Here is a 16,667-nt window from a genome sequence, read left to right on the forward strand (position 1 = left end):
CGCAAAGATTCATAAATTAGATTAAAGAATATGACTGGTCACAAGGCAACTATATTGACTATTTTCCTATATAGTCAGATTCAATGTTTCTTCAAAAAAAAGAACAAGGGTCCTAAAACCTGGACACATACTGCAAGGTGAAGATGCTCAGATAGGCAAAGTCAGGCATAACTCAATAACATTAATACAAAGTAACCATTTATGCAAAGAAAATACATACTAATCAAAATAACAATCAATTGCATAATTAGCAGTATAGCAACACATATTCATACAATCAATTCATTGATTAGCAGGACAATCAATTGGTAGCAAAATTCAATTGTTAAATTTAAATTTGCCAAATTCAATTCCTAATTAACCAACATTCAATTGTTCAAATTGTAGGACAATCGATTGATTCTATAAGCATATTAGGAAGCTCAGCATAACTCAGTCGCTTCTACTTAACAACCTCAACATAACTCAGTAAACAATCAATTCATTAATTAGCGGGACAATCAATTGGTTAATTAGCACAATTCAATTCATAATTTAGGAACATTCAATTCATGCAGGACATTCGTTGAGCTTCGACAAACAGATAAGCAAGCTCAACAACACTCAGTCGGGACTAATTATTAAAAGGCTAGAACGTTAAAATGTGAATTAAATATAACAAACGCAATTAATACTTACAGCCAGTCATCAAATACAAAGATATCGACCACGTTTCCAGGTTACCAACACGAAGACCCACCTAACTTGCTCGGAGACCATACAGCAACAACCCCCTTCTGGTAACAACCCCCTTCGTTCTCGATCCACCTCTACACTCGCCTCTTTTATCTCAACTATCACCATGAATGAACATCAACATTTCGTATGTCACATTCTCTCTCCTAGGTTTCCATTAGTCTACTTTGGTCGAGGATAACGTTCAATAAAAACAGCCGTTTCTGAGTCACCTTCTGTTAACTTTAATATTCCAATTATACCCTTAGTCATAATTGCGAAATGACGAATAAACCCCCGAGATAAACACCAAACGTTCATCTCTGAGATGAATGGGGGTGCGCCCCTTATTAAGCCTCTCTCATTCTCTCTTCCTTTTCATTAATGGGGCGTTTGGTATTAAAATAAATAAGGGATAAGGATAGGAAAATATTGAATGGGTAAGAATAAAATATTGATTATGATATAGAAAGGGAACAAATTTGGGATGAATGATAGTCACATAAATAACCTTACTATTCTCTTTTTTTTTCATTAAAGGTAAAATATTGATTGTCTTTTATTTTTATAGGGTATGCGAATCTTATCCTTATCTCTATCCCTATAACTAATCATTACGTATTTTCATCGTTCAAAACATACAAATTAGGAAAACTTGATGTTATTAGTCCCAAATGTGGATATTCTTTTTTAAATGGTCCCAATTATTAATTAACTCATAGAAATCTTAACTTTGGGGTTGTCCTTAAAATAGTCATTAACTTATAGTGACCAAGTAAACTGATTTTATATGATATGTTTTATAAGGATGACATGATATTGGTTTCTCATAAACGTTGTCTAACTTTTATGGTTTGAAATTGAGCTAATTTTGAGCAACTTTTGTATGGGATGAAGTGTGAAATGGGCCGACATCTTAATAAATATGGATATGAACCCAACGTATCTATTGAATAGGCTGATATGTTCCATAAAGCAGACATATCGGCCTGTCGGTACTCGGCACGTGGCAGCAATAGCTTGACACTTGGCAAAAAAAGCTTTGCATGCTTCATAGCCACCTGTCATGAGGTTCATTTCAAATAGTAGGTTAAGCTCTATTAATGGTAAGCATTTATTACTCTCTCTCTCTACTTTCTCTCTCTTTCTTATCTTCTTTTTCTTAAACACATTCTAACTTTATCATCGGAGTGGTTATCCCCGGATCACCCCCGGGGTTAGCCAACTTCTGTCCATTGTGTAGGTTCTCAGCTTGCCGATAGGAGTATTAGGATCTCGGACTCTCGGGTAATCGGATCCAGACAGAAAAAATTTGGCGCTAGAAGGAGGGGGAGTGATCACTTCTATCGCCTAAGAACCTCACATATAAAAATAGTAATAATTATGGCTGGAAATAATGGAACACATGTGGTTAGTAGAGTAATAAATCAACCGGTGACAACACAACCTGAGATTCAAATAGAATATGAAACCCATACCTTGGAAGATAATCTATACCATATGCCGTCAACTCCGCCAAGACAGCCGGAGGCAGTAGTAGACCCTATGGCTGAGTTCACCCCAGAAGATTTGGAGATAGCAGCCAGGGTGATGAGTGCAATGAGTAGGAAAAGGAAGGAGGCCGAAACGGCTCAAGCTGGAAGAGGGGCACCGTTAATAAATCAGGGTGAGCAACACAATCAAGCAAAAAACTCACCAAGGCATCGCCGAAATGAGTCGCCGGTAAGAACACATACCACGTCACGGCGGACAGAAGATCAATCCTCAAGTCACACCGTCAGCACAAGAACTCAGCAGCAGAGAAGTTCTCGGGATGAGGGGCAAGCAATGCAAACTGTGGTTCAGTGAAGAGCATCACCGTTTGCACAGAGCATCTTGGATCAACCAATGGAAAAAATCAAGATGACCGAGATGTTGTGGGGCAGTATGTCAGCAACAGTGTGCTGCAAAGAACTTCAGGAAAGTTGATGGTGGTGGAGCAAAGGCCGGATGAATCCTTAAGAGATTTTATTAGACGATTCAATAATGAAGCAAATACAATTCCAAAGTTGCAGCAAGAGATAGTTGTTATGGCTTTGATAAACGGTCTAAATGACTCCGACTTTAAGCGTTACCTCACAAGAAAAAATTTGCCGACATTGGCAGCTGCTTTTAACAAAGCTCATGATTACATTAAGAGTGAAGAGCTGATGAAGACAAGTAATAAGAATGTGACTGCTGGTAAGGGGCAGTATCAACTTGAGGGCGCAGCCTCCGGAAGTGGAAGGCCGAGAACTTCGACCCTGGGTAGGGAGGAAATCGGCAAGAGGTTAGGGCTGCAAATCCACCAATGCGGTACAGTTGGTATACACCTTTAAATACACCTAGAGCAGCAATTTATTTGGTGAATCAGAATAGAGAAGGATGGACAAGGCCAATTCCGATGAAGGCAAGGTCGAGAGATGTCAAGAAGTATTGTATGTTTCATAGAGATGTGGGTCATTATACTGAGGAGTGTACGCAGTTGAAAGATAATATTGAAGAGTTGATAAGGAAAGGGCACTTGACTTAGTACCGGCTGAGTGCAGGAGGAAGTCAGCCACCATCTCGGCAGATTGAAAGGCAACAATTAGAAGCAAGACCGGAAAGACCACAAGGTGGAGTAGTTCGACAAGGGGATGGAGGAATGCCACCGTTATCAACAGGAAGAGTAGATGTGATAACGGGAGGACCAGTGCATGGAGGAACAATCAGTGGAGCTAAAAAGCACTTGTCTGAACATCGTCATTTGGTGTATGCCTTAGATGTTGACAGTCGTCCTCGGCCAGCTTCAATTCCTGACGTGGTGTTTACAGAAGAAGATGCTAGGGGAATTGTTTTCCCACATGATGATCCGTTAGTTCTGATAACGAAGATAAACGGGGCCGATATCAAGAGGGTTCTGGTTGATGGGGGCAGCTCGGCGAATGTTCTGTTTATGAAGGCTTTCAATGAAATGAAAATAGGAAGGCAATATCTGACACCAGTGTCTTATCCGGTTATTGGGTTCAATGGGTCAACAGTGAGGTCGGAAGGAAGTATAGTGCTACCAGTCAGACTGGGTGATGGGTCGAAAGCGAGAGATGTGATGGCAGAGTTCCTGGTGGTTGATGTGCCGTCGGCTTACAACGCAATTATCGGTAGACCGATAGTCCATGATGTGCAGGCAGTAGTGTCAACTTATCATCTCACGATATCTTATGTGTTGAATTTGGGAGCTGTTGAAAAGGTCCATGGAGGCCAGGTAATGGCAAAGTCTTGTTATGTAACAGCTTTGAAGAATCCGGTTGGGAATGGTCTGATACCGAATAATCCAAGAAAAGAAAAAGAGCCAACGACACAGGATTTGGCTATGAGAAACTTTGATGCAAGGCCAAAAGAGATCCCGAGGCCGTCACCGGGTGGAGAAACTGTGCAGGTTGAGTTGCAACCAGGTGATTCGAGTAGGATGGTTAAAGTTGGGGCAGACATATATGTGGATATGAGATGTCATTTGATAAGTCTGTTGCGTGAGAATGCAGATGTTTTTGCGTTTTCGGCGAGTGAAATGCCGGGAATACATCCAGAGGTAATGGAGCATAAGTTGAATGTAGATAGAAAGTTCAGACCGATAAGGCAAAAGAAGCGTAACTTCTCAACTGAAAAAATAGAAGCCATACAAGTTGAGGTTAATAAGCTCTTAGCAGCGGGGTTTACTGAACCTTGCACATATCCAGAATGGTTGGCGAATGTTGTAATGGTAAGAAAGCAGACGGGAAAGTGGCGAATGTGTGTAGACTTCACCGATTTGAACAAAGCCTGTCCCAAATATTGTTATCCATTGCCCCGGATAGACAGGTTGGTGGACTCTACTTCCGGCCATGCTATGCTCAGTTTCTTGGATGCGTTCTCGGGATATCATCAAGTCAGTTTTCATAAGGCAGACAGGGTGAAAACGACCTTTATAACAGATGCTGGTGTGTATTGTTATAAGGCGATGCTGTTTGGGTTGAAGAATGCAGGGGCAACATACCAAAAGTTAGTAGATAAGATCTTCGAAAAGCAAAAGGGGCGAAATGTAGAGGTATATGTGGATGATACGATTGTGAAGAGTAAGGAAAAAGAGGATCACATAGAAGATTTAAGGGAAACATTCGAGACGTTACGAAGATATCAGATGAAGTTAAACCCAGAGAAGTGTGTGTTTGGAGTTCGGTCAGGGAAGTTTTTAGGCTTCATGGTCAGTGAACGGGGAATAGATGCAAATCCTGATAAGGTGAATGCGGTATTGGAGATGAAACAACCGAAAACTATTTGAGATATTCAAAGTTTGACTGGCAGAATGGCAGGGTTAACTAGGTTTATCAGCAAGTCAGCTGATAAGGCTTTACCGTTTTTATGGTTTTAAGGAAGAATAAAACATTTGAATGGGGAAAGGAACAAAGTGATGCACTGGAATTGGTGAGAAACCACCTGAAATCTCTTCTGACGGTAGCAAGACCGGGGAGGGGAGAATTGTTACAACATTACATCTCGGCTTCGCCAAAAACAACTGCAGCAGTGTTGTTAGTGGAAAGGAAGAAATAGCAGATGCCGATATACTTTGTTAGTCATGTGCTGAATGCGGCTGAGCGCAGGTATCCAGTGATAGAAAAAATGGCGTTGGCAGTGGTGATGGCGACAAGGAAGTTGAGGCTGTATTTTGATGCTCACCCTATAGATGTTCTATCCACTGGAAAAATCGTTGCATAAGATGGATACATTGGGCCAATTATTAACATGGGCAGTTGAGTTGTCAGAGTATGAGATACATTATAAGCCCAGAACATCAATCAAGGCTTAGGCCCTGTCGGATTTTATTGTTGAAACCTCATATAGTGATGAAGAGGAAGAGTTGGGAACTTGGCAGGTATCAGTTGACGGTTCCGCAACGTAAACAGGATCAGGGGCAGGAATTGTGATAACGGCTCCTGATGGCAAAATTTTTGAGTATGCAATGAAGTTTAAGTTCAAGGCCACCAACAATGAAGCTGAGTATGAAGCCGCAATAGCCGGAGTACAGTTGTCAATAGCGGTGGAGGAAAAACGGCTGGTTCTAACAACTGGTTCTCAGTTAGTGTCCAGTCAGTATACCGGAGAATATGAAACACGAGAACCAACAATGATAAGATAACTTGAAAAGATGAAGCAGTTAACGGCACAGTTGCAGTATTTTGAAATCAGATTGGTACCTAGAGTACAGAATGCACAGGCCGATGTATTGGCAAGATTGGCCAGTTCAAGCTTTAATGACTTGGAAAGAACAGTCATGGTGGAGATCTTGAGGCAAAAGAGTATAGATGAAGAATCAGAGAAGGTGTTGTGTATTAGTAACGACACCCAGTGGTTTGATGGAATATTAGCATATCTCCTATATGGAGCGTTGCCACTTGGTAAGGGGGAGTCTAAGAAGTTGCGAAAAGATAGTGTGTGGTTCATTATGCATCAGGGGCAGTTATATAAAAGAGGATTTTCATTACCATTACAAAGATGCATAACGGATTTTGAGTCAGCCAGATTGATTGAAGAAATACATGAGGGCGCTTGTGGCAATCATCTCGGCGCAAGAGCCCTATCACGAGAAGCAATGAGAAGGGGATGGATATAGTAGGGCCGTTTCCTTCAGCGACGGGAGGAAGAAAATTTCTCATAGTAGGGGTGGATTACTTTACAAAGTGGATAGAGGCAGAGCCGGTAGCAAAGATAACAGCGTCAGAAGTGAAAAAGTTTATCTGGAAAAGTATTTTCACCTGATTTGGGTTGCCGATGACAATGGTCTTTGACCATGGGTCAGAGTTTGATTATAAACCGGTCAAAGATCTTTTGGCAATGTATAAAGTAAAATTCGCATATGCAGCAATATGCCATCCGCAGTCAAACGGCCAGGCAGAGGCAACGAATAAACAAATCATAGCGGCAATTAAAAAGAAAATTGAAAATGCGAAGGGTTTGTGGGCTGATTTGATACCAGAAATTCTTTGGGCAAACGGAACAACGGTTAGAGAAGCAACAGGGGAGTCACCCTTCATATTGGTGTTTGGTACAGAGGCAGTGGTGCCAGCAGTGGTAGGGTTGCCGACATTCAGAATTTAGCATTACTGTGAAGATCAAAATGATTTGTTGTTACGACAACAACTAGATTTCCTGCCAGAAATACGGGAGAAAGCAGCAGTTAAATCAGCTGCCTGCAAGGATAGAATGTCAAGAGCTTATACCAGACGGGTTGCTTATCGCCCTTTGTGTAAAGGGGATCTGGTTTTGCGAAGAACAGTAGCAACAGGAAAGGGGAATGAAGACGGAAAGTTGAAAGCGAACTGGGAAGGGCCATATCGGATTAGAGATATGGAAATGCAAGGATCTTACTACTTGGAAACAATGGATGGAAAACCATTGAAAAATGTATGGAATACGGCGGTACTTAAAAAATACTATATGTAAGTAAAGTAATGTAAAATCCTTTTGTAAACGATGAAGCTGATATCAGTACAAGCAATATCAATGATAAATATAAACAAAGTTGCCAGAAAATTTGTTGGAAGTAGGCATCCTCTACTTAACAGACCACCGTTAAGTGGGACGGACAACTCAAAACCGCTTCCGTGAAGTTAATGCACTTACAACCTGATCAGTTGTAATCATTAACTCGCGAGGTTGCTGGTTCAAAATATAATACCGGCAAAATCAATTCGGGTATATGCCGACAAGAGGCATAGCCTGGATAAATGACTGCCGAGAGGGTACCTAACTGGCTATGAAAGTACAGCAGTAGGTGACCGATATTGTACTCTGAACCAGCAACATCATTTCCGACCTAGTGTATATATTTGGTATTCAACTATATGCACTAGGGGGGCAGGAGGTAGAGATAAAAGGAATTAGATGAAAAAGGTAATATAAAGGGCTAATGGTTGATAAGATTGCTTTAAATAGGAAGTTGATATGGCTAAATTTTTACAAAATTCGACGCTGACGTGACTTAATTTTTACAAAGTTCAGATGTTAGCAAGTTAAAACTTGAAGTGGTAAAAACAGGAATAGCCGATAATTAGAAATGACATGATTGCTAAATATGAAATGTTAGAGAATAATACAATAAGTACACAATAACTAAAGATGACAATCGACAGGCATCACCGCAAAAAAGGGTATATGCCGATAAAACAGCATTGTCAAAAAATAGTTTTGAACAAAACAAAAGATTACATATCCAAATTATAACTGATAAGGCCCAATTATGCAAGACCCACCAGAGGATGTCGGTGATGACTGCCTGCCCCTTCAAGCTTGTGTATCTTCAGGCACTGGGGAGTTCAAGATGCTAGGATCTTTAGGGCCGTCATCAGCACTCGGCGCCAGGTTAAAAAGATCTTCGTCCGAGAACTTTTGTTCCTCGAAGCCGGAAGGAATCTTATAAGCTTCCTCGTTGAAAGCCTTTTCAACTTTAACCCAGTCCTCTCTCTTCCAACCGGCAGCATGGGCAATGCATCTCTAGGCAGCAGTCCATCCTCCGTCAAAGCGGTCTTGAAGCCGTATACAAAATTCCTGAGATGCCAGATAGCGACTAACTGCTCTTTGTCGGACTCCAGGCTTGTCGGCTTCCAACTTCTGAACCTTGCCTTCAAGGTTATGGATGATAACCTTGGCGTCATTGAGATCCCTCTCAAGGGTAGGAAGACGCTCAATGGCTTGGTTCTTCTCGGCAATTTAAGTCTTAAGCTGTTGAACTTCCAGCTCAAGACCCTCCACTTTGGAAGCTTTGTCCCTGAGAGTTGACATCTCAAGATCATCTCTCTGCTTGGCTTCTTTCAGATTTTTTGAGGCCTTATCAGCATTGTCTAAGGCCGTTTGAAGTGCGCTCTGCTTAACAGAAGCTTGATGATGCTGCTCTTGATAGTATCGGTACATCTCAACAAGCTCAGTGCCAGACATAACGGCCTGGGGGTGGATAAGGTGAAAGGCAAGTTAGCATTCCAGTGATAAAAGTAATAAATATAATAAAAAAATTTAAATTATAATGATGAAAACGTAAGTTGAATACCTTCATCATATTATGCATATGCATGGCAGCAAGGGGGCCAATGGGACCAGCAAGTCTATCCACCGGGAGGGTCAGGTTGCTTAGAAGCTGGTAACCAAGAGTCCCACCCTGCATTGGGTCATCAGTAATCATCGACTCATTCCGACAAGCATCGATGTCAGGTTGCCACCGGTCTCTAGAATGGCCGGCTGGGACAGAAAACCCTTTAATCACTGCTTCCTGAAACCTTTCGTTAGGACGCTCAATCCATTGATTAGACCGATAGATGAGGCCGGGAATGCTTGTGTCAGAACCGCCGGCAGTGGTAGGAGCTACTAATGCTTTCGGCTGACCGGAAGTGTTAGGCTGAGTTGGACGGGGAGATTCAAGAGTATTGGTGAGATCTTCAATCTCTACTCCATCTACTACCTTCTTAACGATTGGTTCAGAGCTTTGAACCACCTTTTTCACTTGTATCCTAGGAGAAGGAGGAATCTCTTTGCTTTCAGCCTTATTTTTCTTAGCGGCACGCCCTTCAGGTTGTCTTAGGCTGTTATTCTTAACACCGCCACCTCGCCGGTTGGTAAGGGATGTCAGCTTCCTCTTTTTAGCGTTGTCGTCGGCCATACTTTCAGCCTTTCTCTTAGCACTGACGACAGGAGCACGGCTACAATATGCAGCAAGAGTATCGTATGAAGGCTTAGAAGCTTTTAGGCAGCGCTTTATGACCTTCTTTCCGTCAGCTGACAACCCAAGTTATTTGTTGTCCAACTTATCAATACCTAAAATTTTGAAAAACAAAAAACGTGAAGTTAAATCCAAATCTTTTCCTAAAACAAAGTTAAATACATATGATAAAATAAGAAATACAAAGGTGCAAAATTAAAAAAAATTAATGAATTAATACCATGACTATTGGTCCAGCAAAGGTCGACATGAGATAAAGGAGCGTTGCCGAGAATATAACTCACATTCGGCACCCACACCTTAGGGTTAAGACGGACTCTACCGTCACCATTATCAGATTCCAGAACGTCAAAGTGATTGACAGCTTTGAGCTCATGTTTGCCGAGATCTCTCTCGGGAATAGACTCGAACCTTGGATGAGGTTGGAAAAATGTTCTCCTGAGAGGAAAATCCTCAGGAACTGATATGAAGAAAAACTTATCTTGCCAGCCCTTACAGCTTGACAATTTAGGATGGACGGTATATTTACGGGGTTGAGTATACAAGGGTAAGCAGTCGTCTGAATGCATTAAGGGTTAAGGGATAATTCCTATACAACATAACCCATACCATGGCTATAACGACACGAATGGTGGGAGGAGTTAACTGCACTAAGCACACATTCCAAGCTTTTAAAATTTTTGCAACAAAAGGGTGGAGAGGAAAACGAAGGTCGAAATCAAAATGCTTGGCATAAATGGCAACATGACCGGCAGGGCAATCCAACACTGAAGACCCTGAAGGAGGAATCGTCAACTTATACCCATCAGGGAGCTTGTAAAATTTCTTGGCACGAAGGCAGTAATCTTTCTCAAGTGCGTTTTTCTAAAGTTGTCACTTATTTTAGCCTTTGCAACTTTGCTATTGGCAGCCAAGACGAGGGGTTGTCGGAATTCTGCACCATCAGTTTCAGAGTTATATCCCTCATCTAAACTCTCTTCCTGAATAACTTATGCGGTCATATCGACCACATCTTCCCTATTCTCGGTATTTACACTACCTTCTTGAGTCTCATCGTCATTAAGAACATAGTTGACGGTAGACTCATGCACAGGAGAGGGTTGATTTCTTTGTGGGTTTGGAGAAGTTCCTATATCAGACTCAGAAGAACTCACAACTTGACCTTGCCCAGGTCTCTTACTGGATTCGGCTTCCTCAGCGGTATCACGGGCAGCTACATCAGGCTGATAACTGATGCGTTTCACTCTCGGCATAGTGTTTATACCTATATTGTCAACGTTAGTGCTGTATTGATCAAAATGCCGTTACTCGGCAAGGCTGCGTAAATGATAACGAACGCTAACAGGTTCAACGTCAAGAATTTCAGTGTCGGCAGGGATATCAGGATTGTTCGGGTTAAGAGCTTGTTCACAATGGGCAATAATTCTATGACGAATATAGGCATGATTTTGCTCCTCGGAGGTTAAAGGTTCAAAAGGGTAGTCAATGTTATCGGAAAGTGATGATGAATTGCCCTAACCCCTACCGATTTCTTTGCCTAAAGATTGTCTAATTAAACGACGCCTAATAGTGCTAAGACCAGGCGCTTCTTCCTCAATGCTGTTCTCAGACATTTACAAAAGAAAATAACCCAAAAATCGAGCAAAGAAAAACAACATACAAAATTAGAGTTAGAGTTTGAAAATACCTTCAACGGGGATCAGCGAAAAGAAGGTGACGAAAAAAACTTTCACTACCGCAAAGATAACGCAGAGAAGTTGCACAGTGAAGAATGTCGAAAAGACGCCAACAAATTTTCGGAAGAAATGTGAAAAGGTTGGTGAAATAAGTGCTTGAAGGAGAGAAGTGAAGGAAAATAAGACGTAAAAAGTAAAAAATGAAAATGAATTTTTGATCTAAAAAGGGAAGTTGAAGAAATTGTTGAAGTGAAAGGCGGTTCAGAGATCCAACGGATGAAATAGAAATAACGTTTTAGAAAGCAACGGCGGGATGAATGACACGTGTCTCTAATTTCCTATTTTTCCCGCCCAATGAAATAAGGCCCTACAACTTCCACTTATCGGATTCCAGTAATTTTGTAAAATAGACCTTGTCTGCTATCGGCAAACAAGGTCACTTGGGGGGGGGGAACGGAGTTTTTTCGCTCCCACTCTTTTTGTCAAATAGACCTTGTCTGCTATCGGCAAACAAGGTCACTTGGGGGGAAAACGGAGTTTTTTCGATTCCATTTTATTATCATTACCACAAATAACAATCTCCGCAAGTTAAATACAACGGTAAGAGTATACAAACCAGGAAATTTCAATGTAATGTTAAATTACACCCTTCAAGAAGTCACCCTAAATATTACAATACATTATTTCGGAAAAACGCTCGAAAGAGTACAAGAAACATTATAATTATACCAAATCTATTTGTATTACACTTCAGTTTTGGAAAAAGAAAGCATGAACATATCATCATATTTAGAGATAGGAATATTCAAATCCAGATTCCTAAATGAGAAGTAGAATCCAAAGTTTGTTCAGTATCCTAAAGTGAGAACGTCGATCTACAATCAAACATCCTCACTTGGGGGGCTAGTTGTATGGGATGAAGTGTGAAATGGGCCGACATCTTAATAAATATGGATATGAACCCAACGTATCTATTGAATAGGCTGATATGTTCCATAAAGCAAACATATCGGCCTGTCGGTACTCGGCACATGGCAGCAATAGCTTGACACTTGGCAAAAAAAGCTTTGCATGCTTCATAGCCACCTGTCATGAAGTTCATTATAAATAGTAGGTTAAGCTCTATTAATGGTAAGCATTTGTTACTCTCTCTCTCTCTACTTTCTCTCTCTTGCTTATCTTCTTTTTCTTAAACACATTCTAACTTTATCATCGGAGTGGTTATCCCCGGATCACCCCGGGGTTAGCCAACTTCTGTCCATTGTGTAGGTTCTTAGCTTGCCGATAGGAGTATCAGGATCTCGGACTCTCGGGTAATCAGATCCAGACATAAACAACTTTATTCCTGTTTTTTTTGTTTTTTTTTTTTGTTTTTCCTTGATGAGCTTGGGTGATAGACAAACAGTTTCTCTCCAGTTTCCACTATAACTCGTTGGAAACCCAACTCTAAAGTCACTTGCATACCACAAAAGAATGTACTGTATTTGTTTCCATTTTACTTATATCCCATTTCTCGATTGATACTCGTATTGCATTGAGGCTAGCGAGTACAATATCAAAATCACATCTTCTCCACCACCTCTATGTGGCCGTGTTGGATACAATTTTTATACCCATCTTCGTCCTATCACAAACTAAGTCTCTACTCATTCTCACCCAAGCTAAGATAGAGGTGTAACAATCTAAGTATGTAACTATAAAACCTGCTTTGTATCAAAAAATAAAGAGGTTAGACAAGAATGCGGTTTTGTAACTATAAACCTGCTTTGTATTAAAAAATAAAAATTATTTAAAGAGGTTTTCACTCGAATAATGTTAATTTTATAGGGAAATTTGACAAGAATGCTGTTTAAATATGTAACGAAGTTTCTTGATCAAGAAATTAAGGTTAGACAAGTGTTTTGAATTTAGAATCTCTGATTAAATTTTGAATCGAACTTGCATTTACATGGAGTTCTTGGTGCATACGGTCAGCTTGCTGCTGAGAAGGCGTATCCGAATTGTGAAGCTATACCTTGTGACCACTTCGAGACGGTTTTCGAAGTACATTATCAAAACTGACCAAGAAATAAATTAGAAATAAATTCTAATTGACTAATTCACATATAAACTGACCAACTTCTTATCTACTGTGAAGCCGCAGATGGTTGTTGTGCATAGGGTTAAGAGTTATTAGAAATAAATTCTTTATGTTAATTTTGGGGGTGTGGTTGTGTACACCCATGGTGTGAGTCTTTATAGAAGGTCGGCCTGGTGTTATGTTGATATTAGAGATGGAAGAGTGTGTACCTATCATACTTCAGTAAAATAGGTTCAATCTTGTGATTTTTCTAGGCACTTAGTACTTTAGCTTGTTATCAGTCATATATGATCAATTTGCTTGCGTTGATTGAAATTCTGTCATGCATAATCAAAATATATTTCTAAAAAGCGATGTCAAAAAGTTTAGAGCGGTTGCAGAATAATTTCTCTATATCTTCCTTATTTTAAGACATAGAGTTATTGTGTAATACCAAAAGTCCATAACATTTGTATTTGTCTGAGTTCTGCATTTTTTGCTACAGGCTGTTGAGAAAGGGCTTGTTGATCGAGCTGTTTTACCTATTGAGAATCCTCTAGGGGGTAGCATCCATAAGAATTATGATCTTATGTTGCGGCATAGGCTTCATATAGTCAGTGAAATAAAAGTTGTTATCCGGCATTGCTTAGTAGCCAATCATGGTGTAAAACTTGAAGACTTGAAACGAGTGTTAAGCCATCCACAGGTATTTAGATCTTATACTAATCCATGTCTTTCTTAAATATGATATTTGCGTCAATTTAATTCAAAAAAATGTATAATGTAGGTGTAGGCTCTTGCTCAATGTGAGAATACATTGACCAAGTCTGGATTAATTAGAGAAGTTGCTGATGACACTGCTGGTTCAGCACAAGTAAGTTTTTGCTTTAGCTTGTTTAAGATTTTTTGTCCTTTTTCCTTACTCCTTTTATTTCGGTAATTATCAAATATACTATTTGTGATGATTGAGGAAAGTGTGAGACTAGTTTGATTAATGAGAAAAGTGTGAGAGCAACCCAACTGATAGAATTGGTCCGATAGTTTTTTAAAACATTATTTTTATTATTAAGGGTTGAACAAGGTGGTTGTTTAATGGATGGAATATTGATTTATAGTTTTTAACTTGATGACTGATGGAAGGTCACCTTAGCTAGGTCCAACAGATGGGAAGTACCTTTTTTGTCGCCTAAAGTATGTGAAACTTTCAGTCCAACGAATTAATAACCTTATAACAGCTGCAAAGCTAATGTTTTATTGCCATCAAAGTTGACAACTCTAGTGAATTAATCATTATGAGGCATAGGTGCCTCTGCCTCAGCTAGGCAAGCAATCTAACTGAATTAGTGCATCCTAATGGCTTAAAACATATAAAATGTGACTCTAATGCTGTATATATTGTTTTATTTGTAGTATATTGCAAACCATCAGCTCAAAGATGCAGGTCCAGTTGCTAGTGCCACAGGTGCAAAAATCTATGGACTAAATGTACTAGCTGAAAACATTCAGGTGTATATATTAATGCTTTGAATTAGGATGAGCCTCTATGAAAAGTACCCTAAGTAACTCGAGACCTATTTGTCACTTGATTTCTTCTACAGGATTATTCTAATAACATCACTCGATTCTTGATGCTAAAAAGAAACTATGTAACATAATTTAGACATGATGAGGTTTGATAAATATGCCTGTCAGACAACTAGACAAGTATTGTTTTTGCACTAGATGAGGGTCCTGGGCACTATTTCAAGCACTTGGTGCATTTTCTTTGAGGCAAATCAACCTCACAAAGGTGTGGATTCCCATCTACCAATGTGTCTTAACTACTGACTAGCGTTAATTATACTAAAATCATGTTGTAACACAATTTTTTGCATTGATCTTTCAATCAGATTGAAAGTCATCCAAATCGAGCTAGCAAAAGTGGATCACTATAGTATATACAGTAACATTACCTTATACTTATCACATGTTCTCATACTGCGGCACCTTCAAAAACATCAAGCTGAAGATTGTTGTTTTTCAAGTGCTTCAACTATCTTTTCTATTTGGATTTTGAAGCATCAACGGAAGATAAAGCTGCACAAAATGCTGTCAGAAATATTTAGGTAGTTCTTTGGGGAATATGAGAGAAAGGTCTCTTTTAACTAATTTCATGTAAGGTTCTTCTTCTTGGACTACTTCATCATCTTCTATAGCTTGAACATAAGCTGGTTTATGCCTCTTTTCTATTGTTAAAGGCATTTGCTCGATTTCCGTAGGAATTCTAACCATTGAGGCTAGTCTTGCCAAGGCATCAGTGAATTGATTTTCCTCTCTAGGTAGATATGTGTATTCTACCTTTTCTAGTTGATTAGTAAGTGTTTCTAAATATGTTTGGTAAGGGGTCAAGCTTTCACTCCTTACTTTCTATCTTTTAGAAATTTGATTTATGATCAAAGAAGAATCTCCGAATATTCGAAGCTTCTTTACTCCTAATGCCAAAGCTGTTTCGAGGCCTACTACGCATGCTTCATATTCTGCAAAGTTGTTGGTAATGTCGAAATCTAACTTTATAGAGATTGGAACATGTTCTTCCTTAGGTGATACTAATAGTACTCCTACGCCACATCCCTTTTGGTTTGAAGCTCCATCGAAGTATAGAGTCCAAGTATCATCTTCCATGACCATCAGGTCTTCGTCTGGAAAATCGTTTTAATGCATTGGTGTCAAATCTTCTATCGGGAAATCCGTAAGAAGTCCAAGACCACTGATCCTTTAATAGCCTTTTGAGGCATGAATCTCACATGAATTGGGCTAAGTTAACTATCCATCTTGATATTTGCCCATTGAGTGTAGATTTCTCGAAAAGATACTTAAGTGGGTCCATTCGAGATACTACATAGACTGTATGCACAAGCATGTAATGTCTTAACTTGGTTGTGGCCCACACTAATGCGAGGCACAATTTCTCAAGTGGTGTGTAGCGTACTTCGTACTCGAGCATCTTTTTACTTAAGTAGTAGATGACATTTTCTTTTTCTTCTACTTCTTGTGCGAGCATAGCCCCCATTGTCTCTTTTGTGACTGTTAGGTACAATCGAAAAGGAATTCCTGGGAGCGCTGGTGCTAATACGGGAGGATTAGCGAGATAGGCTTTGATCTTTTCAAAGGCTTTTTGACACTCATCGTCCATTTTACTGGCACATTCTCTTTAAGTTTCTTGAATATTGGTTCACATATGGTAGTTAGCTTGGATATGAACCTACTTATGTATTGCAACCAGCCAATGAATCCTCGAATCTGTTTCTCGGTCTTGGGCGGCGGCATTGACATGATTGCTTTAATCTTGGTTGGGTCTATCTCTATTCCTCTAGAGCTAATGACATATCCCAAGAGCTTTCATGAGGTGACTCCAAAAGCACACTTAGATGGATTTAACCTCACGTTGTATTTTCTTAGCCTTTCGAATAATTTTCTTAAAGCTACTTGATGTCCTGGG

General features: G+C 39.9%; 2 protein-coding genes and 1 pseudogene across 2 annotated transcripts; all 3 read left to right on the plus strand.

Annotated features, from left to right (window-relative positions):
* The first annotated feature begins 5,893 nt into the window (after nt 1–5,893).
* LOC145588636 (uncharacterized) lies at nt 5,894–6,358 on the plus strand. The gene has a single exon (XM_081645253.1). The coding sequence runs from the start codon at nt 5,894–5,896 to the stop codon at nt 6,356–6,358; it is 465 nt and encodes a 154-aa protein (XP_081501379.1).
* Nucleotides 6,359–6,522: 164 nt separating this feature from the next.
* On the plus strand, nt 6,523–7,188 carry LOC145588638 (uncharacterized). Its single transcript, XM_081645254.1, has 2 exons — nt 6,523–6,790; nt 6,890–7,188. Exons 1-2 carry the CDS (start codon nt 6,523–6,525, stop codon nt 7,186–7,188), a joined length of 567 nt encoding a protein of 188 aa, XP_081501380.1.
* A 3,591-nt stretch (nt 7,189–10,779) lies between these two features.
* LOC145588639 (arogenate dehydratase 2-like) lies at nt 10,780–15,294 on the plus strand (annotated as a pseudogene).
* Nucleotides 15,295–16,667: the final 1,373 nt, after the last annotated feature.

Source organism: Chenopodium album, chromosome 17 (genome assembly GCF_948465745.1).
Source record: "Chenopodium album chromosome 17, dcCheAlbu1.1, whole genome shotgun sequence".
Lineage (NCBI taxonomy): Eukaryota > Viridiplantae > Streptophyta > Magnoliopsida > Caryophyllales > Amaranthaceae > Chenopodium > Chenopodium album.

Bases quoted from the DNA above. Each gene is read 5' to 3' on its own strand.
- LOC145588638 (XM_081645254.1), top strand. From the start codon at position 6,523: ATGGTCTTTGACCATGGGTCAGAGTTTGATTATAAACCGGTCAAAGAT. The intron at 6,791-6,889 runs GTACAGAGGCAG...GACAACAACTAG, and splicing joins ACCCTTCATATTGGTGTTTG to ATTTCCTGCCAGAAATACGG.
- LOC145588636 (XM_081645253.1), top strand. From the start codon at position 5,894: ATGAAGCAGTTAACGGCACAGTTGCAGTATTTTGAAATCAGATTGGTA.